General features: G+C 33.5%; 1 protein-coding gene across 6 annotated transcripts; it reads right to left on the bottom strand.

Annotated features, from left to right (window-relative positions):
* Positions 1–7,519: 7,519 nt before the first annotated feature.
* On the bottom strand, positions 7,520–15,067 carry LOC122299569 (7-methyl-GTP pyrophosphatase). 6 transcript variants are annotated; one of them, XM_043109940.1, is made up of 10 exons: positions 14,936–15,067; positions 14,306–14,377; positions 14,160–14,234; positions 13,532–13,615; positions 11,359–11,439; positions 10,351–10,420; positions 10,158–10,249; positions 8,828–8,869; positions 8,639–8,719; positions 7,520–7,872 (listed from the first exon to the last, which is right to left on the bottom strand). In XM_043109940.1, the coding sequence occupies exons 1-10, from the start codon at positions 14,960–14,962 to the stop codon at positions 7,801–7,803; spliced, it is 696 nt and encodes a 231-aa protein (XP_042965874.1). In that variant the 5' UTR covers positions 14,963–15,067; the 3' UTR covers positions 7,520–7,800. The 6 variants fall into 6 exon arrangements, with proteins under 6 accessions (XP_042965874.1, XP_042965873.1, XP_042965877.1 ...); XM_043109939.1 differs by having other exon boundaries at positions 14,306–14,389; positions 14,936–15,013; XM_043109943.1 differs by lacking the exon at positions 11,359–11,439.
* Between the last annotated feature and the right edge of the window lie 11,472 nt (positions 15,068–26,539).

Genomic DNA, 26,539 nt, shown 5'->3' with positions numbered 1-26,539 from the left:
AGTTTATAAGTTTATTTTTATGGGATCTCTTTGTGGTTGTAGCACTTCTCTATCTTAATATCATGTAACTACTACATAACACTTACTAATTAGATGATACATTCATACAAATTATTAAACTTCTGTTATATGCTCCTGTATACATTAATAACTTAATATCTTAGAGTATCAAAACATCAATAGTAATAATTTATATTATGTAAAACTATTTGGCAAAAACGAACAAAAAAAGTGAAAAAAAACATAACTTTATTTATCTGTTTGGTAGCTGAATTGGCACCATTTAGTGTTCATACACACACTAATCGGAACCATTTCAAGCTTCAATGACTTAGTACATATGATGCATTGAAGCATATAATGGCACCATTTAGGAATTAGTAGTACAATTAGTTCAGTAGAAGATAGGAGAGCATTGAGACAGGCTTAATTTAAAAAACGTTTGGAGTCAAGAAATTCTTTGGAAAGTAAATCATAAGTAGAAAGGTACTTGGCTAGAAAGTTTGACTTATTGGCTTGGTACAAAGTTAACTTCATTAGTTACCACATGCTTTCAAGAGTTGCACAAGATGTTCTAGCAGTCTCAATATCTATAGTAGCATCTAAGTCGACTTTTAGAACAACACATCATGTTCTTAATCTATTCCAAGTAGCTTATATCCAATTATGGTAAAAACACTCATTTGCACAAAAAATTAGTTTCATTGTTCTTCTACCCTGATTAGCATTTGCAATTTAATGGATAATGTCAAGGATTTCAAAAAGCTTTGAAATTGGTATATGTTCTAATTCTTTGATTTCTTTTAAGCTTTTATCTATCTTTGTACCTAATATTTTACTTGTTTTAGTTATTGACTTGAACGTATAGCAACTTTCATTTTTATGTATAGAAATCATGGAGGAATTTTGAAATACGTTTGAACCCATTCTGGTTGTTGAAAATGATCAAGGTAAGCCGGCCTTTAACACTTGTTTTAATTGTTGAGCTTTTTTATTTTTAATTTCATGCAATTCATTTGGTTTTAATTTGAATTGACAATTTCTTTGCTGTTACTTCTATCTCAATCTACCTTGTAGATTGGAGATTAAGTTATCTTGGAGTGAAGTTGCAAAATTTATTTTGGAGATTGGATATTGGGTCTTTGGAGTTTGGACTATATGTGTAATTTTGTTGAAGGCTACTACTACATAGTGATGGTTGGGTTAAATCATGTGTGCTTGACTTATTTGGTATTTGAGAATACGGCTTTGCAATTTATTTTATCTTGGCTAGACTGTTGGTAAATAGATCATGTTATCTTGTTATTCTTAATATACTTAGGACTTTTTGTGGTTAGATTTGTACTTGTTTTAAAGGCCCATTTGGATGTTGAACTAAGTTGAGATGAGTTGTGTTCTTTATAAATGATAGTAATTTGAGAGGGTGGATTGAGTTTTGTAGGCTCGTCTAAGATGAATTTAGATGTATTTAGATTTTAAAATAAAGTTAGATGTATTTATTGAAAGTTTAAAAAGGTTGAGGGTCCTGCATGTAAAAATGTGTTGAGCTGAAAAAAGTTATGACTCCCACGTATAAAAGGGTTTTAAGTTGAGATGGGTTTAGTTATTTGAAAACTGAGTATTTGGATATTAGACTGAGCTTAAAATTAGACTGTCTAGTCCAAGTTCCAAATGAGAGCTAGTGTATTTTCTTTAGGGGGTAAGTTATTTTGTGGTCTAAAATTGATATTTGGACTAAAAAAATTATATATTTGGGTCACAAAACTAACTAGTCCAATATAATGGCCCAAACCAAATATTTTTTTAAAAATCAAACTCAGTTTATATGTAAATTAAATTATATATGTACTAATTAAAATAAAAATGATAGTTTTGTCCATTTTAAAAAATTAGCATTCTCGGTGAATCCATATTTCTATGGACATCTAATTCTTCCTATTTAGTCTAATTTTTAAGCATTCCCACAAAGTTTTAAAAGATTGTTCCAAATAAGGTTCTTCTTATTGATAACATGTGTTTCACGCTCTCCCCAAAGTCATGCTACGCCTCTAGGGAACTGAATAAAGCCGTTGCAAATTTAGAATGACATCAACATTTTTCATATTCTTAGTGCATTGTGCTACCTATCTAGCCATAGTTCCCTTCTTATAATGATTGAAAGGAAGCAGAATAGATTGAAGAAGAAGAGCTTTCTATTTGTATATGAAGGGCCTGTTTGGGATTGCGTTATGAGTCTTAAAAAGTGTTTAAATATTTTTAAAAGCTCTTTAATGAAAAAATTAAGTCGTTTGGGTGTTACATATTAAAACACTTTTAATCTCAACTAAACTAAAAAGTACGTTTGAAGAAAAGCATCATTTTCCTCAAACGTGCTTTTCTAAATAATGCAGAACGTACTTAGAATTTTACAAAGACTGTCAATGGACATAAATATCCATACAACTTTAAAATAATTACAACTTTCAATGATATAATCATAATCTTTACAAATTTAAATAATCTTCATTTCTACCTCAGAAAATACTTTTTTAATTTGTTTTCAAACAAACATAACATGTTTGAAAGTACTTTAAACATATGAATACCAAACAATAAATAATTTTTTAATATTAGAACTTATTACTTAAATCATAAGTTATAAATCTTAAAGTTATAAGCTATATTTCTCACCGCAATCACAAACATGCATGAAGCCTCTTAGAACCTGGAGGACGGTTCGAAGACTATAATGGAAGCATGGAATAAAGACCATTATGGAGTTGGAGGTGGGCCAGATACATGTGGAGGGCTCCAAACCTGTAAGGTTGCGCTGAAAAAATGGAACCATTCATGCAACAGGAAATCTTCAGGTGTAATTTGAGAAAAAATAAAGAGAATTCATACTTTCAAGACACAGTGGATGAAAATCAAATTAGTACTATTAAACAATTGCAGAATGAAGTGGAAAGCTTATTAGAAGAAGAGGAACTCAAATGGAAACAACGTGCAAAGTAGCGGTGGTTAGCTCATGGGAATAGAAATACTAAATTCTATCACATACATGCCAACCAAAGACGGAAAGCAAACTTTATCAAGCAGATCATTGATCAACAAGGGAACTATACTAGGATACAAAAATAGGTAATATTTTCACTACTTTCTATAATGATCTCTTTAAATCCTCTAATCCTATAGATATTGAAAGCTGTCTCGCTAATATGGAAGCTAAGAGTTACTCATGATATGAATTCCATGCTTTTTATATGAGTTCTCTGAATTAGAAGTTAAAGAAGCTATCTTCCAAATGGCTCCTCTAAGCTCCCCAAGCCCTGATGGCTTTCTTACCCAATTTTATCAAACTCACTCGGAGGCTGTTGGAGATGATGTATGTAAATTTGTGCTGAAATTTCTCAAGAAGGGAGGCTCTCTCAAAAGTGTTAATGACACTTACATCATTCTTATTCCTAAAATCAAGAAGCCAAAAAGAGTCACAAAATTCAAACCTATTAGCATATGCAATGTACTATATAAGATGGTAGCCAAAGTATTAACCAACAGATTGAAACAGGTGCTGCCAGTGATTATTTCTCCAAATCAAAGTGCATTCATCCCATGGAGGATAACAACTTATAATATTCATATGACGTATGAAACTCTTCATACATTGAACACACACAATACCAAAAAAAAAAAAAAAAGGCATATAAGCAAGGCATATGATCGAGTGGAGTGGAGCTTTCTCAAGACAATGATGAACAAAATGAGATTTGATTATAGAAGGATATCTCTTATCATGGAGTGCAAGTTCATCTCCTCAGTTTCATATTCCATATTAATTAATGGTGAACCTCAGCTCAGGCCCCTTTTTCACCTTCAAGTGGCCGAAAGTAAGGAGAACTTCTCTCACCTTACCTTTTTATTATGTGTGCTGAAGCTCTAACTTCCTTTTGAATCAAGTTTAGAAAATTGGTTGTATATTAGGTGTGCCTATTGAAAAAACTTCAATTAGTATCAACCACATCTTTTTTGTTGATGATAGCCTCTTATTCTATAAAGCAAATTCTTCAAAGTGGAGTAGAATCTTACATATATTGGATCTTTATGAGAAAGCTTATGGCAAGATGTTAAACAAATAAAAGACTTTTATTTTCTTCAACAAGAACACTCCACCAGATATAAAAAGTACCATACTACAAATAGCCAGGGGTGAGATCAATTGGTATGTATGATAAGTACTTAGGACTTCCAGTTGTAGTCGAAAGATCTTAATGTTCAGCCTTCATTTCTTTGTTAGACAAAACATGGGCTCGAATCTCTTATTGGAAAACAAAATTTATGTCTGTTGCAAGTAAAGAGATTCTTCTGAAAGTAGTCTTCCAAGTTATTCCAACTTACACCATGTGCATCTTTCTATTATCTTCCTCTATTACTCAGAATTGAGCAAAATGTTGAGAAAATTTTGGTGGGGACAAACTGAAGAACACACAAAAGTCTAATGGATAAAATGGGAACCAATGGGCTTAGCTGAGGTAGGAAAATTGGGATTTAGAGATTTAGTTTTAACTTAGCCAAATGGCTAAGCAAAGCTAGAGAATGCTCAAGAACCCTGATTCTTTACCTGCAAAAGTTTTCAAACAAAAGTACTATCCTAAAACAAATCTAATGGAGGCCACCTTAGGCAGTAGGCCCACCTATGTATGGAGGAGTATCATTGCAGAGTAAAAATTACTGAAGGAGGGTATAATATGGAGGATAGGAGATGGGAGAAAAGTCAGAATATGGAAGGACAAATGGATTTCTAAACCCTATTCTCTTATGATTCAATCATATCTCAAATTCAAATGAAGATGCTATGGTTTCTAATCTCATTGATACTAAACTGAACACATGGAATATGAGCAAGTTGAATCTCCTATTCTCAACCCTAGATGTTGATCTTATTCAAAGTATTTCACTTTGCATTGGGAGAAGAGAGGACAGTCTAGTGTGGAACTACACTAAGTATGGCAACTTCTTTGTTAGAAGTGTTTATCATCTACACAGAGATATTGAAAATAGAAGCCTAGGGAGTTCATCTGATGACAAGGATAAGGAAGCTTTGTGGAAGTCAATCTGGAAGTTACAAGTCTCAAATGCAATTAAGATGTTCATATGAAAAGCTTGCCAAGATGCACTACCGACCCTTCCCAATCTTTGCAAAAGGAAAATTGTGGAGAATGATATGTGCCCTTTCTATAAACTACACTTAGAATCAATGGGTCATGCCATTTGGAGTTGTGATGCATCTAGAGATGTTTGGTGTCAAGGAAGCAAGAAAATCCAAAAGATGACCTTCCACAACAATTCCTTTTTGGACATTTGGAGTAGACTATGCAATAATTTTTAGTAGAAGGAATTAGAGGAAGCAGCAATAGTAGCAAGGATGATATGGAAAAGGGGAAATGAATTTATTCATGGTAAAGAATTCAATCATCCTAATATCATTATCAACAAAGCAAGGGGGAACAACAGACATTTAAAAATGCTTAGGTTCACAATAGGTCTCATCAGAAGAATGCTAGACAAGTTCATTAGAAGTGGACTAAACCTCCTGATCAATTGTATAAAGCTAACTGAGATGCTGCTACTAATAAGGAGTGGAAAATTAGCATAGGGGTGACCATACGAGATGGAGAAGGCTAGGCGATAGGTTCTCTTAGTGCCCCCAAAAACTTACATGTTAATCCTTTGGTGGCTGAATCCAATGCAGTAATGGTTGCAACAAAATTTTGTAAAGAGATGAGCATTCGATCACTCATATTAGAAGGAGATGCCATACATGTGATGAATAATTTTTCAAGGAAGACTTCAGATTGGAGCTAGACTGGTTGGTTAATTGAGGATACAAAAACATTACTCAATTCTTATGCCTTATGGTCATTATCCAAACGAGAAGAGAAGCCAATCAAACTGCTTATATTCTTGGTCAGGAAGTTTTATCTCTACAAGAGGATATCATAGGAATAGAAGAAATTCCAACATATATTTAATCGATTATATCTCTTGAGGTGTGGTAAGACTTGTTGAACAATAAAACTTCTTTCTTTTATTTAAAAGGAAAAGAATAAAAAAAGGGTTGGTTGTTCACTGGCAGAAGAAGAGATACCTTAAGGGCCAAATATATTGGCTTCATTTTGTATACAAGTAGAAGTCGATTAATCAAGTTTGAATTCAACTCCCTCTTCTCCAACCTAAACTGCTATCTTTGGATTTCCCAACCTTGTTATTTTATAGTAAAAGGGAGAAACATCAAGAAATTGATGTTCTCCTTTTTGAATGTGATCAAAATAATATTCTTAGGCCTTGTTTGGGTAACAAGGTATTTTCAAATATCAAAATTTGTTATAATCTCATTCTCATATCTCACTTAAATCCAAAGTACCTTTCAATTTCAAATATTCAATTTTTTTTTTATCTGATCATTACCCAATCATTATCCAAATACAAAACTCAATTCAACTTTCTCAAACTTCCAAATAAAACATAAAAAACAATACAATTTTTTAAAATTTCAAAATAAAAATAACACTAATTTTTTAACTTTATAATATTTTTATTAATTTTTTTTTCATTTCTTAAAATACAATAAAACATATTAACTCAAACTATTTAACTACTATTCATATAATTCTAAGATATTCTAAGCATCAGAACGCGGGTTCAAAATTCTCTCTTCCTCCTGTCGTTGGAATTGGTGTTTGTCTCTACCGGGCGACAATCAATGGTCTTAAAGGAGCACCTATCCACCGGACTTAACAATCCACGCTCCCTCTATCTAATGCCCGAATCAAACTTCGTTTACCTCCGATGAATGATTTTTTGTTCTTGCTTGATTACCATAGGTACCTGAGTGCCTAAAAAAGAGTAGCGTGTCCCTGAAGTCCCATGGATATGGATTATAGGCAAAAGTCTCATCCTTTTAGTTTTGTGTTTATATGGAGTAGGAATTCATAATCATCCATTCATTGAACATGTGGAAGTAAGCCTCTTACCACTAATCCAACAGTCATGATGGTATATGCGTCCCTCTGCTTTGTACAGATATCATCTCCTTTGATGTCTATCTCTCTTTTTTCTGTTCTTCTAATCACATGCTTATCTAGTTGTCACGTGGTATATCTCTGGTAGTTAATATTACCCGGACTAGCTTATGTCACAAGGGCGGTAGATGGTTTAACAAATCAGTATTCAATTGTCTTCGGGCATTTAGATCAATGGTAGATCCGTAATGATTGGTATCATAATATGCACCATATCACGGGCTTAATCATGGAACAATCAACCTATAGACAGAATTAAGATGTCTTTATATCGCACTAGCATAACTTTAAAAAAATATTGAATACTAATAGACAAGTAAAGTGACAAACCGAGAACAGGACCACCATTGGATCAAAGCCGATAAAGTTGTCGTAGATGTCCAATTCGGAAGTTTGGTATAATGCTAAGATTTTAAGAGTTTATGGTTCAAGGCTTCAAGTAAATCAGAGATTGATGATGATTAGACCCATAACAATCTTGAAGTTTTTATATTAATGATTAGCCCTGTAACGGTTGGATTCAGGGATAAATGGCCTTACAAATCAAGTATGTAATCTTCTATCAACAAAGAAACTTGAATAGACAGACAATTCGAAGGGAGTAAGTAACAAATAATACCAAAAAAGCTCCTGCGAGACATTTAGATAACAATTGATTTAATTGAACCAAAATCAGGCATAACAGATGCAGTTAAAGTGGCTCAGCTGGTTATCAAGTATGAAGAAGCAGTATGTTGGGCAGCTATAAGGCCTCCCTCAAAAGTTTTTCAGTCAGAGCTTTGGGGAGCCCCATGACACTATCTGTTGTTCCAACCTGCACAGAATACCACCAATTATTATGTCTACCGAAGCATAGAAGAGATGTCGGCAATTAGTGAACCAAAGCAAAGGAATTACAAACTGCTCAGAGCAGTGTAATGGAGCTGAATTGGTATGACTCATCCTTTGATAAACCCAAAAAGGGGCAAGCCATTTGGACTCACTGAAGCAGCTTATCCAGGCAACCCCTTCGCCTGAGTTTAAAAGCTAGAATTCAGGCATATGAGAAACTTGCTCAGAATTATGATCGAATGAATAAGTTCTGATCAAATACCCTGCCTAACTGACACGAATTTATCCACTGATAAATTTGTCAAGCAACCTGAAGCAATAGCAATTTGGACACATTGCTTTTAGTTTCCAGGCTTTTAGCCCCCAAGTTGCCAACCAAAACTAGCTTAACTTATATCTTCTTACGATTTATTACATTAGAGTTATGTTAATTTTTATGAGAGTTCAGGTTAATGAGTGATGACATTGATTAAAGGATAAACAGCATGCCTAAATGTTACACACTTCCACGTTGTATTCGCAAGAAACAAGCCATCTTTAAATCAACAGGTTTGTGCGCAAGATTACTTGGGAGGTCAATATAAGAGGTTTTGGTGAGAATGTCTCATCAACTGAATTGCGAATTCATGCAGTGAACTGCATATTGGGACATGATACTTGCTTGGCCAGCTCACATGCTCCATGTCTCCTATGTCTATCACCTAAGTTTTCGACCCTGTTAATGGGTAAACAAAGATTAGCAAACCAACCACTTGTTTGACGAAGGGCAGAATCAAAGGATGCTCTATGATCAGTCCTCCAGCAACATTAAGCACAATCCCCTCCTCAATCTGTGAAAGAAAAAGAAAAAGAAAAAATAATAGTGGAGAAAAATGACTTGTATCTCATAAATGATGCAAACGCAACCTCCAATTTCAATGAAAGAAAAGATCTGATACCAATTTCTCAATGATTTCATCTGGTATTTCATGGAAATAGATCTGCAGCGAATCGCAACATTAAGTATCATTTATCAGCAAATGGATCACCAAAGATAATAACAAAGAATTGGGAACAAAAGAAATAAAATAAAATGAGATAAATTTCCAAATGGAATACTAAGTAGAAAACATAGTTAAACAAATGTCTTATAAAAAGAACAAATAAAACAAAACTATAAACATAAAAATCCTTTAATAAAACCTGGATTCCTTAACTTTCAGCGACATAGAATGAAACCTAGAGGTTGTGTAGCCACATGCAGCATGTATCAAGTGTATACACTATACACCAAAGTATTCAAAATTCTAAGGTTGAACCAAGGATATCTCTTCTAACGCAACTGAAAGTACTCTAGGCATAAAACTATACAATTATGGCAAGTTAGCAAACAATCTTGTGGGTAAGTTTAGCAAGCAAAATAGAATGTCAACGTACCACTAGCAATGATATGGTGAAAAGGTATTCCTCATCTAATATTTTACAAGACCAATTTAAATTATATATTCATTATTACTTTTTTAAAGGTAATAAAAAATTTTATTAAACAGTGCAAAGGCTGCCCAATTACACACAATTTATAAAAGAGAAACGCTTAACTAGGAATACCAATTTCTTCCATTATCCTTTTTTGTTCAGCGTGTGAAGTTCAGGACTACAACTACACAAAACCATCCAAGAAGGGAATGTTTCAATAAAGTATCTTCTTACGACCATTGTCACAGGATATTATAGTAAGCATCCATTGTCACAGGATATTATAGTAGGCATCCTATGACCTTCCAAGTGATCATTTTGTGGACCCACTAAATCAAGAGTTTGCATATTCTGTTGGTCCCCTAGTTCAGGTGCTTGCAGTTGCAGCAACCAGAATATATTGATTTTCCCATCTCTAGCAGTGAAAAAAAGGGAGTTAAAACGAGAAGCTTTTCACCTATAGAAAGTGTATAATATATGCAGAAAATCTTAATATACAAATGTCCCATTTAAGGTTTACCCTTAGATCAGAAAACCCTTATTCATAGCATTCAGCCCATTGTGAAAGGATGTTGTCATATAATACCGCCTCTTTTCATCTAATTATTATTTTGGCCAACGATGGTTTGATAATCATATAACATCTTGAATAGAAAGATAAACCAAAAGGGTAAAAAACCTCAACAATGATTATAAAATTTTTACAGATGAAGTTGTATGCTTCCCGTGTACTTGGGCAATGCCTATTTACTTGTTTCAATAAAATTTTATTTTACCCATCAAAAATAAAAAAGTAATAGAAGCATATGGTACCTCTACTCGGTCCCATTCTCCTTTTCTGAATCCTGTCTTAAGGTTTGTAACTAGCACAGATCCCACAGTTGATGCATGGCTCCCAGAATAGTCTGAAACCGTGTTGGTAAATCACCAGAGTTATGTGAGAGGATAACAGGGAACGCGAGGAGGAGGAGGAGGGGAGGGGGGGGGGTGTTAGTGTTAAGCAAACCTTTCAAATATTGCCTTGCTTCCTCCTTACTTGATGGTTTTTCCCTGACCATGCCTTCGCAGACCACAACCTCCAGATCATGATAATAACAGTGAGAAACTATGTACAACAAAGTTCTATTCAAGGCAAGGTAAAAAAAAATTAAAAGTCTATATCTGTATAGAATCTTGTTACCAGGAGGCCATTTATGTTCGAGGATACAATATACAGATGTGGTATAGGAAACCTCAGTGTCCAGAAATTCTCATGGGATTGAAATGGCATGCACAATTCATAATGGAACAGATATCAACAGGTGGAAGAATCCTTTCTATTAACATCTAATGTACACAGCTCATGCAAACTGAAAAATGTCATCTTAAGCATAAGACCCCACTTGCTTAAAACTATATCACTAGACCACAACATAAAAAGATGCACATTTGCATCATCAGTTGTTGTCAGAATTAATTGGGAGGCTTTTTTATGGAGGGGTAGTTGGCATTAAAACTTCAAAATAGGGTCCAAATTGTACCGAGTGAAAGTTTACGAGTGCAAGTGAGAATGAGGTAGCAGTTTAGGGAGGAAAATGAATTCAAACCTTATAAATTTATCAATCCCGGAGTAGTTGGCATTACAATAAATTATCTTATCAAATTTGCAAATTTGGTGCACTGAAAAATTTAGGTTTTACCAATCCATAGAATTCTAAGCTACAGCACCATTATGCAACTATCTTTACACAATTTTTACAACCTATACAAACTAAATACTCCAACTTGTAGACACCCACCCTTCTTTTCTGATGGTTGACGTATTGATATAATATAATTGACTCCAAATCATATTCTGAACATAGCATTCAGAGACTCATAATAATCACTTTCCAGAGAGATGGAGGAGAGGGGCTAGTAATAAGGCAGCCCAACATAACATATTACATAATGTGGACATTTCTCACCAAGTTTCAAAAAGCAAAACATATGCATTAAGTAAATTAGGAAAAATGCCAAAGGACTTGGTCTGTACTTGGTCACAAGTAATTAACACTGTTGGCTCAGCATCCTTTACGTAGTCACCAATGGGGATCCTTTGTAAGATGGCTTCTGCCTGAGAAGAAGTTACCATCAGCTATGTTAAGTGCCTGGTCATAGTTAGCTTCATCCCGAAATCCATAACCTTCATTTATGCAATAACCATAACTCTTTTTTAAACATTAAGCTAACTATGCACGATGTGCATCCAAGAGGGCGGGAAGACAGATAAGTGCATTATCAAAACAAAAAATAACTCCACAGACAAATAGTTAAACATCACAGCATTATAATTGCTATCAGGTGGTGAAAATCTTATATTTCCCCCAAGTATGGTGAGAGTTAGAAAATATTCCTAAATAAGACAAAATACAGGCATAAAAATGAAAAGTAACCAACAGAATATTTTTTTTTTTTTTAGTAAGGAAGAAAATTTTTATTGAGACAAGTAAATAGGCATAGCCCAATTACACAGGAAGTATACAAATCCACAAACCTAGTTACAAGTCAGGAACGCAACTTGAGAGTTACCCCTAAGACCTCTCCAACAAGTGAAAAGATCCACCACCTGCTAGGCATCATCCACACACTCCAATCCTATCAAAGAACTCATACAACACCTTTGTAATCTCACAATGAAGTATGATCCGCCGATTCACCACATTTTTTATACATGTAGCACCAATCCAAAACAATTAGTCCACGCTTCCTAAGATTATCCAAGGCCAGAATTTTTCCAAGGGAAGCAGTCCAACCAAAGAAAGCGACCTTTGATGGCACCTTATTCCTCCATATACACTTCCAACAAAAAGAGTGTACCACATTCTGACCAGACAACGCCTTGTACATAGAGCGAACTGTGAGCTTCTTATTACCGGTATGAATCCAAATCATCTTGTCCACCTCAGCCCTGCCAATACTTGTATCATACAACAAACTAAACAGATCAGATTGAATCCATTTCCAATCATTTGCCACTCTAGTAAGATGTACATTGAGGGGAACCACTAGAGTAGTCCATAAAATCTGCCACTAAAGCATCCTGATTATGAATGAACTGGAATAGGCCAGGAAAATCAACCTTAAGGGCCCTATCACCACAGCAAAAATCACGCCAAAAAATAACCCTAGAACCATCACCAATTGCAAAATTAACATTTTTGGCAAAATATCCCCAACCACTCCTAATATTTTTCCACACCCCCACACCATGTGTTCGAGGAACGTCATTAGAACACCAAACCCCCAAGCACTCCCATATTTGGAATGGATCACGGCCCTCCACAAAGCCTCACTTGCCTGATGATAACTCCATAACCACTTCCCTAAAAGGATTTAATTGAAGATCTTCAACTTCCAAACCCCCAAGCCTCCACACAACAGTGGGGAACAAACCTTATCCCAACAAACCAGGTGGAAATTGGCTTCCTCCCCAAAACCTCCCCACAATAAATCACAAAACATATTTTCAATTTGATTAACCACACCAATTGGTAGAGGAAATAATGAGAGAAAAAATGTAGGGAGATTGCAAAGAGTGCTTTTAATTAACGTGATCTTTGCCCTTTTGACAAGTACAACCTTTTCCAGCCTACCAGCCTTCTCCCTATCTTCTCAATCACCCCATCCCAAACTGTTCTTGCCTTACAAACATGGCATTCCAGAACGTTTGCCAAGCTTCTAATATTTCACACAGGACCCGCTGTAACTACCTCTGATTTTCCAAAACAAAGCAAGAGTGCTCTCAATGCATTATTTTTAATTCAAATCAATAGCTTAATTACGATAAGCTTATTCATTTGAATTCATACAAAAGATTAATTCAAACCAAATGCTCGAATATTGACTGCCAGAATAGCTGGCAATCCAATTCCAAGGTCTGCTTTTGTCATATTTCTGATATGCACCTAGCAAGGAAAATTTAATTCAGTTTCTGCAGAATAAAGTAACCAGAACTGTCCCATCTTCCTTGAACAATAACATGGAATACATGGCATTACAAAAGAAGTGCAAGTGAACCACCTAGAAACATATCCTACCATATTTTCTATTTTAGAAGGCAAAGTATCCTCGGTCCATAAATGGCACTAGGTAATACAAGATCTCGTATGGGTGTTTCTGAAACAGGGTAGGTACTGAGTCAAAAACAAAAACAAAGCAAGACATACTGTGTCAGCTGCAATCAAGATTGTTTGTTCATCATCCTTCTCTTGATGATTGATAGTTTGTAGTTTTGATATGATAGCATCAGCCTGAGATGCAATTTACACTCAATTAATGAAAACACCTAAATCAAACCCACACTTCAATCTGTGTCACAAATGGAATAGATGACAATAAATACACATTATTTTTAATAAGTAACAATAAATACACATACAAAGAGGGAGAATTAATGACTACAAAAGGATTTTTTTTTGGATAAGTAACTACAAAAGGAAAAAATATAAAATAAGCTAGATGTAAATCCCTTTATACAGTGATGACTTATGAGAATTATTTCTAAATTAAGCAGTTAGTTTTGTTATCCACCTTGTCCTGCTGAACGAGATCACTTGTGGGCAGAGGGATTGAGAATATTAATTAAGCCTAGTAAGCGGAGCTTTAATATCCACATTGTTTCTGCATGAATCCATTAGCCTTACAACCTCTTTGACTACTTAGCAAAATAACGAGTATCTTTACAACTCTTTTTTAATAAGGAATATCTTTATAGCTAAGATTGTACACAGCAGTCAAAAGCAGAATTTGTGACATTTGCCTTTGCAGTTCAATATTTGTGAAAGAAAACGCAACCTTTGCCTCAGCAAGAGCGATAACCAAGTCTTCTGGCTTATCCTTTCGGATGCATTTTTCATCAATATCTGCAGTCTAAGTAACTAAAAGGTTAATTTTGTGGAAATCAACAGGAAATTTAGTAGATAGCTGAGAGTAAAAAATACCATAATTGTAAACTCGTATCCCATCTCAGATAATATTGTTCGACGTGCTATTGAAGATGATCCCAAAATTATCTGCACAACAGCCTATGTCAAGTCAAGAAATTTGTACAAGTTATTCATTTCAATGGTCACATTTCATATGCACCTCACATTTCAGATGACTTCAGGCACGCAATGTATTGTATACAAGAACTGAACAGAAGATTTCAGAATTGAGTTTCTCATTTCCTTTCCCACTCTACCGAGCAATTAAAGAGAATTTTGATGGCGTGTTGAAACCTTCGTTCAATTCGAAGTTCACTAGTCTTTAAAAATTCAAACTTCAGGTGTTTTCACTTGATTATTATCTATTACCCTTCAAAATAAAAGCATATCTGAAATTCAAACCAAGTCGCACCCGTTACAAGTAAAGAACCGTGCACGCATGATGCGGGTCTCCTTGCACTAGTAGAAAACCTAATGGTCTAATACAACCCCGTTTGGCTGCCGAGAAAAATGGAGAAGAAGAAAAGTGATAATTATCCAGTTCTGCCTTTCCATTACTCGAGATAACTTACACATGCTACACGCATACAAAGCCATTCCTATTTCCAAGAACCGAGTTGTTTGAGTTTTGTCGAGGAGGCTTACCTTGAACGGAGAAGTATTCGCTTCCATCTCCGTCCTGAAGATCGAACAGGCGTACGAGGGGGACTCACTGAGTCAGAGACTACGGATGTAGCGAATATTAAAGGTGAAATAATATTTGCAGTATTAATTGTGCAAGTAAAATGCAGTCATTTTAAAAAAATAAATTAATATAAAATTTACATAAAAAATTAACTTTTTAATCATAAACTCTATTTTTTATTTAAATAATTATATAATATTTATAATTCTATAATATTACTCATATTAAAGTGTAAGAATATCTTTTGGTCAAATAAGAAAGAGAAGTGATACTTTATAACGGATTCACCTTTCATTTACCACTCTCAATAATATAATATTTTTTTAATATTTAAATTCATCAAATCAAAATAAAAGTTAAATTAAAATTTAAAAAATATATTATTTTAATCTAACATTATAAACAAATTATTAAGTGGTTGATTATCATTTTTCAATAAGAAAGGAGGACTGAAATTTAGATAATCTGTATCAAAAAGTTTTTACATTAGATTATATATATTTAAAATAATTTAGACTTCAGTTATAATATTTAGTTAAAACTAAAAGATTACAGTTGGTTTATTAAATATTAAAATATTAGTTTTACACTTCAAGCAAATATTAAAATACTACTTTCTTACTCTAAGCGAAAATGTTATTTGGTTAGTAATTAAGAAATTTAGATAAAAATATAGATGATTTTAATCATATTTTTTGTTATTAGAATTAAATGACATTTAAAAATATAATTTTTTTAATATTAATTTAATTAGAATATAATTATTTTAACATTTATTTGGTAGAATTATAAAATGTGAAAAAAATAAATTAAATAAAAATTATTAAATTTATAATATTTCATTATTATACGGAGAGTGAATGGATAATCTACTGTAGAGATTTAAATTAAATGAAATAAATAAATACAAAGAAGTGTAATATTGACTAAATTTTGAAGAAGCATTAGGCTGCTGTTTACATAAAAAAAAAATTGCATTAGGGCATGTTTGCCTCGCGATCAATATATTAGGGCATGCAATCCTCCTACTCGAAAATTGAGATTGGCGATTGACTCATAAAATTCGAACTCAATTTGATATATTTCAAATCTGATATTTGACATTCAATATTAATAGTTTTTATAAGAAGTGATTTACCCACAGAAAGTTTTTATGAAAAAAAAAAAATTATAAATTGATGTAATTTAATTTAGAAATTCAGATGGTAAAATTATTAATAATTTTTTAAAAAGAAAATACTAAATGAACCGATGATTTTATCCATTAATTTTATCATTCATACATTTTATTTTTTTAATTTAATGATTAAGGAAATAATTGTTAATAAAATTATGTATTTTTTTTAATGATTAAAAATATTAAAAAATATTTAAAATAAAGTAAAAAACAAAAACAAAAAATTTTATGCTAGTGGTGCGCTGGGCAGCCTTCTATCAAGATCCTTTTTAAAAATGCTCATAGTTTGTTATATTCAATGCTAAAAGTTTTGAGAAATATTTTAGTCACTAAAAAATTTCATAAAAGTAAAATTTTTAGTTGGTGTTGTTTGATGTGATAAGTTAAATTATAAATAATTTTTATTATAAAATAGATCTAACATATTATATAAAATCTTATTAATTTATAAGTTTAGTTTTATGAAATCTATTTATAATTATAACACTCATAATTTTTTCCATTATTCACAAACCCGCTTGTAAGAGTATTCCTATCAGTTTCCCTAAACAATTGTTATCTCTAAAAGTTGGGGAAAATATTGAAAAGACTAAAAAACACCTTGCCATCCCATTCCCTAAATTAGGGATTTGATAGGGGAATTACAATGGTTCTGATTTGGAGAACCACTATACGTCCCCAATCGCACATTCCCTTCCTTTCCTGTTGTTAGTCCCGCATGTTCTTTTCTATCCACTCTCGATTGCCCTCGTTCATGGAGGCCTTCTCTCGCACCGTTTGTCACCATTGACGGTGGCTTCTCTTTATCGACCCGAATATATGTAAATTAAGTAATATCTTTTCTCTCACACATTTCCTCTTCTTCTCTCCATGTTTAGACTCCATCCTCTTTTGCACAAATTGAACACACTAAGCCCCATCTCCTATGGCTAAATTTGAGACATTTTTTACTTTAAACTATTGTATTTGTCACTTTGGTCACTACAATTCGAGAACCCTACATTTAAATCAGTGCTCTAGGGTTTGAATATTCATGGATCTGTGACCCATATTCACATAAACTTTGATGCATATATATGCCATGGCTTTCATCTATGTTACCTTTTCAACTTTTTGGTTGTATGTATTTCGATCTTTTGGCAACTGAAATTCGAGAACCTACATTTTATTTGGTACTCTAGGGTTTGAATGGATAATAGATCTATGTATCATTCACAACACACTCAATGCATGTATCTGCCATGTGTGAATATAAGACATTGCTCTTATATGTTTGAGCAAATTGTTTGTTCTTTGAGCAAATTGGGGAATGGTTTGAGCAATTTCAAGTATTTTTTGCATGTTGGATTTTTGTATGATTTAGAGCACACTCAAATCCAAATTTGTCATGGTTAAATGTTGTGGAGTTATAAAGTTTGGACTTGCTATATTTGGGTACTCAAAATTGAAGAAACAAAAATTTGGGCATTTAGTTTGGATTTGGATAATTGGTTTTTGTTCTTCTTTTTACACCTCACTTTAATTGACTTTGTTTGGGTTGGCTTTGTTTAGCTTCATTTATCATCCAGTTAGTCACTTCGTTCAAAAAATGAAGATATATAAATTAATGGAACTGAATGAGTTCACTTTTTCATATTCTTTCCTTCATCCGATATTCATATTATTCACAATATTCTTATATGATTTGAATCATTAGTCTCTTTGTATATCTTTAGACTTGTGCTCTATTGCTATCAAACAGTACAAAAGCAAAAAAGGATGTGGTTCCTACTATTTGCTTGTTGGTTTGAGCAATATAAGGTTCTATGTATTTGGGTCTTTGTATGATTCATAGCACATTGAAAATGCTATCTGCCATGGCTGAATGTTGTTGAATTGCACAATTTGGACTTGTTGGCTAAATGTATTTGTTGGTTTAAATAAATTGATATTACCTTGCTATTAATTGATTTGGTGATATCTTTGCTATTATTCCCATGGACTGAGTTACTGTTGGTTTGAATTACCTAGTTTGGAGTAAATGAACTGTTGTTGGTTTGAAGACTTTGGGTATTTCAATGCATATTCATAGACTGTTTGGCAGCCACTTTGTATGAGTTATGTTGGTTTGCATTCTAGACTATTTCAACTTAATCTCATGTTTATGGATTCTCTCTATTGCTATAATTGATTTCATTATATGTGACTTCATTCACGGCAAGATGTATGTCTGGGTTGTAGATAAGATGCATGACAATATATCTCTTCCTGGGTGTTTAGTTCTACTTTTGTCATTTGCAGCTTTTGGTATTGATATAGGCCTATTCTTTGGCTTGCTTGTCTAGTGTAATGCTGTGATGATAATTCTAATTACTCCATAGGAGGGTGTTGCCTAGATGACTAACACAAGAGGGGGGGTAAATTGAGTTGTATTAAAAAAAATAACAATTATAAATCAAATATATAATATAAAATATAAACAAAATATGAAATAACAATAAATATAAGGAGTAAGGGTAAGAGAGAAGCAAACTCAGTATGTTAACGAGGTTCGGCCCCACTGCCTACGTCCTCGCCTCAAGCTACCCCTTGAGGATTCCCAAATTCACTATTCAACCTCCTTCAGGTGGAGATAGAAACCTATTACACCTTTGAACAACACCGCTACAAAGGATCCGTGTAGAACACCCTCTACACTTGCAATCACCTTACACGTGGTGATTCAACTATTCCCCGTGTAGAATACTTTCTACACACACAAGGGTTATACACACCCTTTTTCTAATACAAAAGCTGATAGTGGGTAGGTTATCAGAAAACACTCCTCAACGAGTGAAATAAGAACAATACAGCGCAAGCTATATCTCTCAAAATGAACAAGGATTAAGGCTCAATGTTTAGAGAAGAGAGAATGAAAGCTTTGAATGAATGTTGTATGCTCTTGGTGTTGTAAATGTGAAACTCTCAAATGATCTATTTATAGGCATAAGAGACTTCATATTCAAATTTAAAAAGATTCACATGTCAAAGACAACATCATTCACTTTTTCAAAAAATTCAAATAAAAGGTTCTTCTTTTTCAATTGTCAAAGACAACATCATTCACTTTTTCAAAGAATTCAAATAAAAGGTTCTTCTTTCTCAATTGTCAAAGACAACATCATTCACTTTTTCAAAAAAAATCAAACCTAATCTTTTACTTTTGGCATATGACAAAATGAGCACACTTTCATTTTCAAAAAATTCAAACCTAATCTTTTACTTTTTGTATAAGTCTAAAAAAGCATCAATCACTTTTGAAAATATTCAAATAAAACATGCACATGTGAAATATGACAATCAATCATCTTTAATATTTTCAAAGTTCAACCCTTTAATCAAGGCATGCACATGCAAAAGATGACAATCAATCATCTTTCAAAATTTTCAAATTTAATTTTCAAAAATATTCATGCACATGTGGAAAATGTATTTTAATGTTTTATGATAAAATATTAATTTTGAGCATTAATCCTAATCTCGAATTTTGAAGAGATTTACAACATTACTCTATAATTTTAATGTGAACTTGTTCCCTTCTTGCTCATGCTTGTTTCCTTGATGTGCTTGACTCCATTGTGTAGACAACTTGAGTTTGAGACTTCTTTATTCTTTGAATTCATTTGTTATTATCAAAATCCATGTGTAGATTTATAATCACATGAAACTTGAAACCTTGAGTTCAACAATCTCCCCCTTTTTGATGATGACAAATATTTGATAGAACTTGAAACCTATATTAATACTTAAGCTCCCCCTGAAAATATGCGCTAGTTTTTCAAGCAAAAGTATAAATATAATTCCAAGCATATATAACAAGTTTAGCAATTTAAACAATGTTAATGTTCTAGTCTAACACTTCTCCCCCTTTTGGCATCATTAAAAATGATCCGCAACAAGTAAATGGACTGAAGAAAATGATGCGTTTAATAATCACTGTAGATAGTTAAAAAATGGAGCCGTCCGTGACCCGACAAGTGCTGCAAAGCCTCGAGGCCTAACTCTATGAATTTAATACGGCTGAAGATTTAAACAATCGCCTGATGTTGTTGACAAACGGGATTGAAGGCTCCGAGTTTCTATAAAAAAATGATCATTTTCATCTATCGGATGCCAAAAAAATAATCACTTCTTGACCTGAGTTCTGTTTTTCCACAACGATAGAATGGCTGAGCAATTCTCTTCCACTAATGTTCCAGACTTGAATCAGGAACCCTTGACGCATCAATCATCAATCTTCTCTCCTGAGGCCGTCAATACCATGATAGGAGCAGTGAACCGTTTTTCTAGTAAGGCTGATTCTGAGATTATTGCAGAATCAAGAATGCTCAGTAATCAATATGCTGCCTCTGTTATGATCATGTCTCGAAGGTTAATGGCGAGGGTGAGTGAGATTGATCATCTTAACATGCAAATATCTGAGTTACGACAGAAGCTTGCTAATAAGGATAGTGAGAATAAAAGGCTAAAGCAAGAAAACCAAGAGTTGAAAAAATTTGCAGATTGGTATGCTCATGATCTGCAACCACGAATAGAAGAGCTGGAACGAGAAAGGGTTCAGATACAAGGTCAACATCGGCAGATAACAGCAGAGGTTCATCGTTTACTAGAAAAATAGGGACAATCTACTGTTAATCTCGCTGGTTTAGTAAGAAAACTTTTGACAATGTGTGTCCAGCATATCTTGTATTTCTTTTGACTAAATAAGATTTGAAGAGAAAATAGTTTGTCTTATTCTTTATGCTATCTCTATAAAATCAGTCCTGAAGTTCATCTAATCCGCATCAAGTTTTCATCTCATCTCTATAACTCATCTGCATTCCTTCAGCATTCTCGTTTTAAGCCTTCTATTCTTTTCTCAATGACTCATTCTTCTAACATTTCTCTAGATCCATCCATGAGGCATTCTACATCTCAACCTTCTGTTCTTTCTGCAGCTGCCATTGGTGCCATGTTGCAGCAAGAAAATAATAATCTGACTAATAAGTCAGATTCTGATGCTATTTATGACTTAGTGAGTCTTGGGACTCGCTACTCTTCCTCTATTGTGGCTTTTTCTCAGCGGCTACAAGCCAAAAATCACGAAGTTGAAAAGCTCAAAGAACAAATTGTTGTACTTCAACAAATTGTTCAAGAGTCTCACACAAGGGAAGGAATCATTCGGCAGAAGAATAAACAGTTGAAATCTTTATTAGATTCTTCATTCCGCTTGCCGGTTCCCATGAATAAGAATGACATGATATTGTATGAAGAGAATGAGCGTCTCAAACATGAGGCTAAGAATCTCAAATTTATGTAAAAGTATTAAAAAAAATCTATCTCTATTTTTATTGACTCTGGTCTATCTTTTAAGAGATATTCATAGCATGCATCATACCTATTTCTCTTCTGATCATACATAATCTATCTTCTGGTAAAGGTTTTGTGAAAATATCTGCTAACTGATCGTGTGTGTTTGTGAACTCTAACATTATATCACCTTTTTGCACATGATCTCGAAGAAAATGATACCTTATTTCAATATGCTTAGTTCTAGAATGTTGTATTGGGTTCTTTGAAAAATTTATAGCACTTGTATTATCACATTTGATTGGAATGTGATTACACATGAGTTTAAAATCTTCAAGTTGTTGTTTCATGTAGAGAACTTGAGCACAACAACTACCCGCAGCAACATATTCTGCCTCAGCAGTAGATAGTGCAACAGAATTTTGTTTTTTACTAAACCAGGAAACTAATGCATGACCTAAGAAATGGCATGCTCCACTAGTGCTTTTTCGATCTATTTTACAGCCAGCATAATCTGCATCTGTGTAGCTGATTAGATCGAAAGATGTGTGCTTAGGGTACCATAACCCTAGGTTAATTGTATCACTAAGATATCTAAGAATGCGCTTAACTGCAATTAAATGTGATTCTTTTGGAGATGATTGAAAACGTGCACATAAGCACACACTAAACATAATATCTGGTCTACTGGCTGTTAAATATAATAAGCTACCAATCATACCTCAATATATCTTCGAGTCAACTGACTTACCGGATTCATCTTTATCAAGTTTAGTTGATGGGCTCATTGGTGTTCCAATTTCCTTAGCATTTTCCATCCCAAACTTCTTCAGTAATTCGTTAATATATTTTGATTGATTGATGAATGTCCCACTTTTTGCTTGCTTAATTTGCAATCCGAGAAAGAATGTAAGTTCACCCATCATGCTCATCTCAAATTCTTCCTGCATAGTCTTAGCAAAAACTTGACACATATTTTCATTAGTAGCACCGAATATTATATCATCAACATAAATCTGAATAAAAAGAATATCATCATTTTCATATTTAATGAAAAGAGTTGTGTCAATTTTTCCTCTTGAAAAACCTTTTTCAATCAAGAAACCACTGAGTCTCTCGTACCAAGCTCTAGGAGCTTGTTTAAGTCCATATAGTGCTTTTGTGAGTTTGAAAACATGATTTGGGGAAATATGATTTTCAAAACCTGGAGGTTGCTCAACATATACCTCTTCATTTATAAAACCATTTAAGAAAGCACTTTTAACATCCATTTGAAAAAGTTTGAAATCTTTATAACAAGCATATGCAAGTAGCATTCGAATAGCTTCTAATCTTGCGACAGGTGCATATGTCTCATCATAATCGATTCCTTCTTCTTGATTAAAACCTTGGGCTACAAGTCGAGCCTTATTTCTAGTAATGACTCCAGACTCATCTTTCTTGTTTCTAAAAACCCATTTTGTTCCAATAATAGTATAATTTTTGGGTCTATGAACAAGTGTCCAAACATCATTTCTTTCAAATTGATTCAACTCTTCTTGCATAGCTACAATCCAAGATTCATCAAGAAGTGCGTCATCAATATTTTTGGGTTCAATTTGAGATAGAAAAGCAGTATGATTACAAATATTTCTAAGAGATGATCGAGTACTTACACCTTGTGAAGGTTCTCCCAAAATTTATTCCACTGGATGATCTTTCACAAATTTCCACTGTTTGGTTGCATCTTGTATTAAATTTTGATGATCTTTCCTGATGGCTCCATGTTGAACTTCCTCTATTGCTTTCTCTTTGTTGAGATTGAGACTTTCTGTGTTATTTATACCTTCTGTTTCTTCATCAATAGATTTCTTGGAGAGTGGAGAATTAGATTCATCAAATACTACATGCATAGATTCTTGTACAGTTAAAGTCTTTTTGTTGAATACTCTATAAGCTTTACTATTAGTAGAATACCCGAGAAAAATACCTTCATCAGATTTTGCATCAAACTTGCCTAAATTATCTCTGTCATTCAAAATAAAACATTTGCATCCAAATACATGAAAGTAACCAATGTTGGGCTTTTTCTCATTCCAAAGCTCATAGGGGGTTTTATCTAATTTAGACCTTAACATAACTCTATTTATAACATAACATGCAGTACTTACCGCTTCGGCCCAAAAATAACTAGGCAAGTTGTTCTCATTGAGCATTGTTCTTGCCATCTCTTGAAGAGATCTATTTTTCCTCTCTACTACCCCATTTTGTTGAGGAGTTCGAGAAGCAGAAAAATTATGAATAAAACCGTTTTCATCACAAAATGTTTCAATATTTTTATTAACAAACTCTTTTCCCCTATCATTTCGGATACTTGAAATAGTATAGCCCTTTTCATTTTGAATTCTCTTGCATAACTTGGTAAAGGCATTATGTGCCTCATCTTTATGAGCAAGAAAGATGACCCAAGTATATCTAGAGAAATCATCAACAATAACAAATGCATAATATTTTCCTCCTAGACTTGCAACTCTATTTGGTCCAAAAAGATCCATGTGTATCAGTTGCAATGGTCTAGTAGTGGAAATATGTTTCTTAGTTTTAAAAGAAGTTTTTGTTTGTTTACCAAATTGACATGCATCACAAATTTTGTCTTTAAGAAAAAATGTTTTTGGTAAACCTCTCACAAGATCATTTTTTGAAAGTTTGGAAATAAGTTCCATGTTGGCATGACCTAATCTTCTATGCCATAACCAACTAGTTTCATTTTGAGCTGACAAGCAAATAGCATCTTGTGAGGTAATTTCTTCAAAATCAATTGTATAAACATTATTGTTTCTAAAAGCAATAAAACAAATATTACAATCATGATCATTCAAAATAATGCATTTATCCATTTTAAAAGTAACTGTAAATCCTTTATCACATAATTGACTTATGCTCAAAAGATTATGTTTTAAACCTTCAACAAGTAGAACATCTTCAATTATGAGAGAAGATTCATTACCAATTTTACCTATTCCCACGATCTTCCCTTTCGAGTTGTCTCCAAATGTCACGTGTCCTTCTTCTTTAGATCTAAGATCAAAGAACTTAGTCTTGTCTCCCGTCATGTGTCTTGAACATCCACTATCTAAAAACCACTTATTTTTGCTTGTGGATGACTTCATGCATACCTCAATGTCATCTTTAGCCATAAGACAAAGATTTGTTGATTCTTCATTGCTTGCTTCACTATCTGAGCTACTTGAATCATCATCCCATGTAGTTTTCATTGCTTTCTTGCCCTTGTTTCGATCTTTCTTTAGCAGAGGACAATCTGGCTTGATATCACCAGGTTTATTGCATTTATAACAAATTAAAGTGTCGTTTTTACCTGAATCTTTCTTGGAAAACTTTTTGAAAGATTTCCTCGGAGGAGTTCTATTTTTCTTCAAGAACCTCTGAATTCTTCTTGTTATCATCGCAACTTCTTCATCTTTATCGTCATTTTCCTCATCTTCATCACTTTCACTTTCATGAGGAACAGCTTTAAGTGTTAAGCTCTTCTTTGGCTTTCCTTCTTCTTCTCCTCTTTTCAATGTGTACTCATGGGTGATAAGTGACCCGATGAGTTCATTGACTTCGAGCTTCTTGAGGTCTCTAGCTTCAAGAATCGCTGTAACTTTTGATTCTCAACGTTTTGGTAAAGAGTTGAGAATTTTTCTTACTATCTCCACTTTGGAATAAACTTTGCCAAGAGCTGTCAAGCTGTTTATGATGTTAGTAAAACGAGTGTGCATACTAGAAATAGATTCATCATCATTCATCTTAAACATTTCATATTCATGAGTAAGAATATAAATTTTTGATTCCTTGACTTGCGAAGTTCCTTCATAAGTTACTTCCAAGTTATCCCAAATTTCCTTTGCCGTAGCGCAATTCATTATTCTATTAAACTCATTTCCATTAAGAGCATTATATAATAAATTCATAGCAGTTAAATTTAAAGTATAAAGTCTATCGTCTTCACGATCAAACTCTTCTTCTTCCTTTTTGACCTTTACTCCACCAACCACTTTTGTTGGAATATAAGGTCCATTTACAATACATTTCCATATTTCTCTACCTTGAGCTTGAAGAAATATTCTCATTCTAACTTTCCAGAATGAGTAATTATCTCCACAAAAGAGTGGAGGCCGACTACTAGATTGACCTTCACCAAATGAAGCTGCAATGTTAGCCATAAGATCTTAACTCAAAAGATAGTTAATCTTATAATAGAGCTCTTAGCTCTGATACCAATTGTTGCCCAGATGACTAACACAAGAGGGGGGGTGAATTGAGTTGTATTAAAAAAAATAACAATTATAAATCAAATATATAATATAAAATATAAACAAAATATGAAATAACAATAAATATAAAGAGTAAGGGTAAGAGAGAAGCAAACTCAGTATGTTAACGAGGTTCGGCCCCACTGCCTACGTCCTCGCCTCAAGCTACCCCTTGAGGATTCCCAAATTCACTATTCAACCTCCTTCAGGTGGAGATAGAAACCTATTACACCTTTGAACAACACCGCTACAAAGGATCCGTGTAGAACACCCTCTACACTTGCAATCACCTTACACGTGGTGATTCAACTATTCCCCGTGTAGAATACTTTCTACACACACAAGGGTTATACACACCATTTTTCTGATACAAAAGCTGATAGTGGGTAGGTTATCAGAAAACACTCCTCAACGAGTGAAATAAGAACAATACAGCGCAAGCTATATCTCTCAAAATGAACAAGGATTAAGGCTCAATGTTTAGAGAAGAGAGAATGAAAGCTTTGAATGAATGTTGTATGCTCTTGGTGTTGTAAATGTGAAGCTCTCAAATGATCTATTTATAGGCATAAGAGACTTCATATTCAAATTTAAAAAGATTCACATGTCAAAGACAACATCATTCACTTTTTCAAAAAATTCAAATAAAAGGTTCTTCTTTTTCAATTGTCAAAGACAACATCATTCACTTTTTCAAAGAATTCAAATAAAAGGTTCTTCTTTCTCAATTGTCAAAGACAACATCATTCACTTTTTCAAAAAAATCAAACCTAATCTTTTACTTT

The sequence above is a fragment of the Carya illinoinensis genome, chromosome 16, assembly GCF_018687715.1.
Source record: "Carya illinoinensis cultivar Pawnee chromosome 16, C.illinoinensisPawnee_v1, whole genome shotgun sequence".
Taxonomy (NCBI): Eukaryota; Viridiplantae; Streptophyta; class Magnoliopsida; order Fagales; family Juglandaceae; genus Carya; species Carya illinoinensis.
The sequence above is the reverse complement of the archived record's forward strand: the minus strand, read 5'-3'. Positions and strand labels throughout refer to the sequence as shown.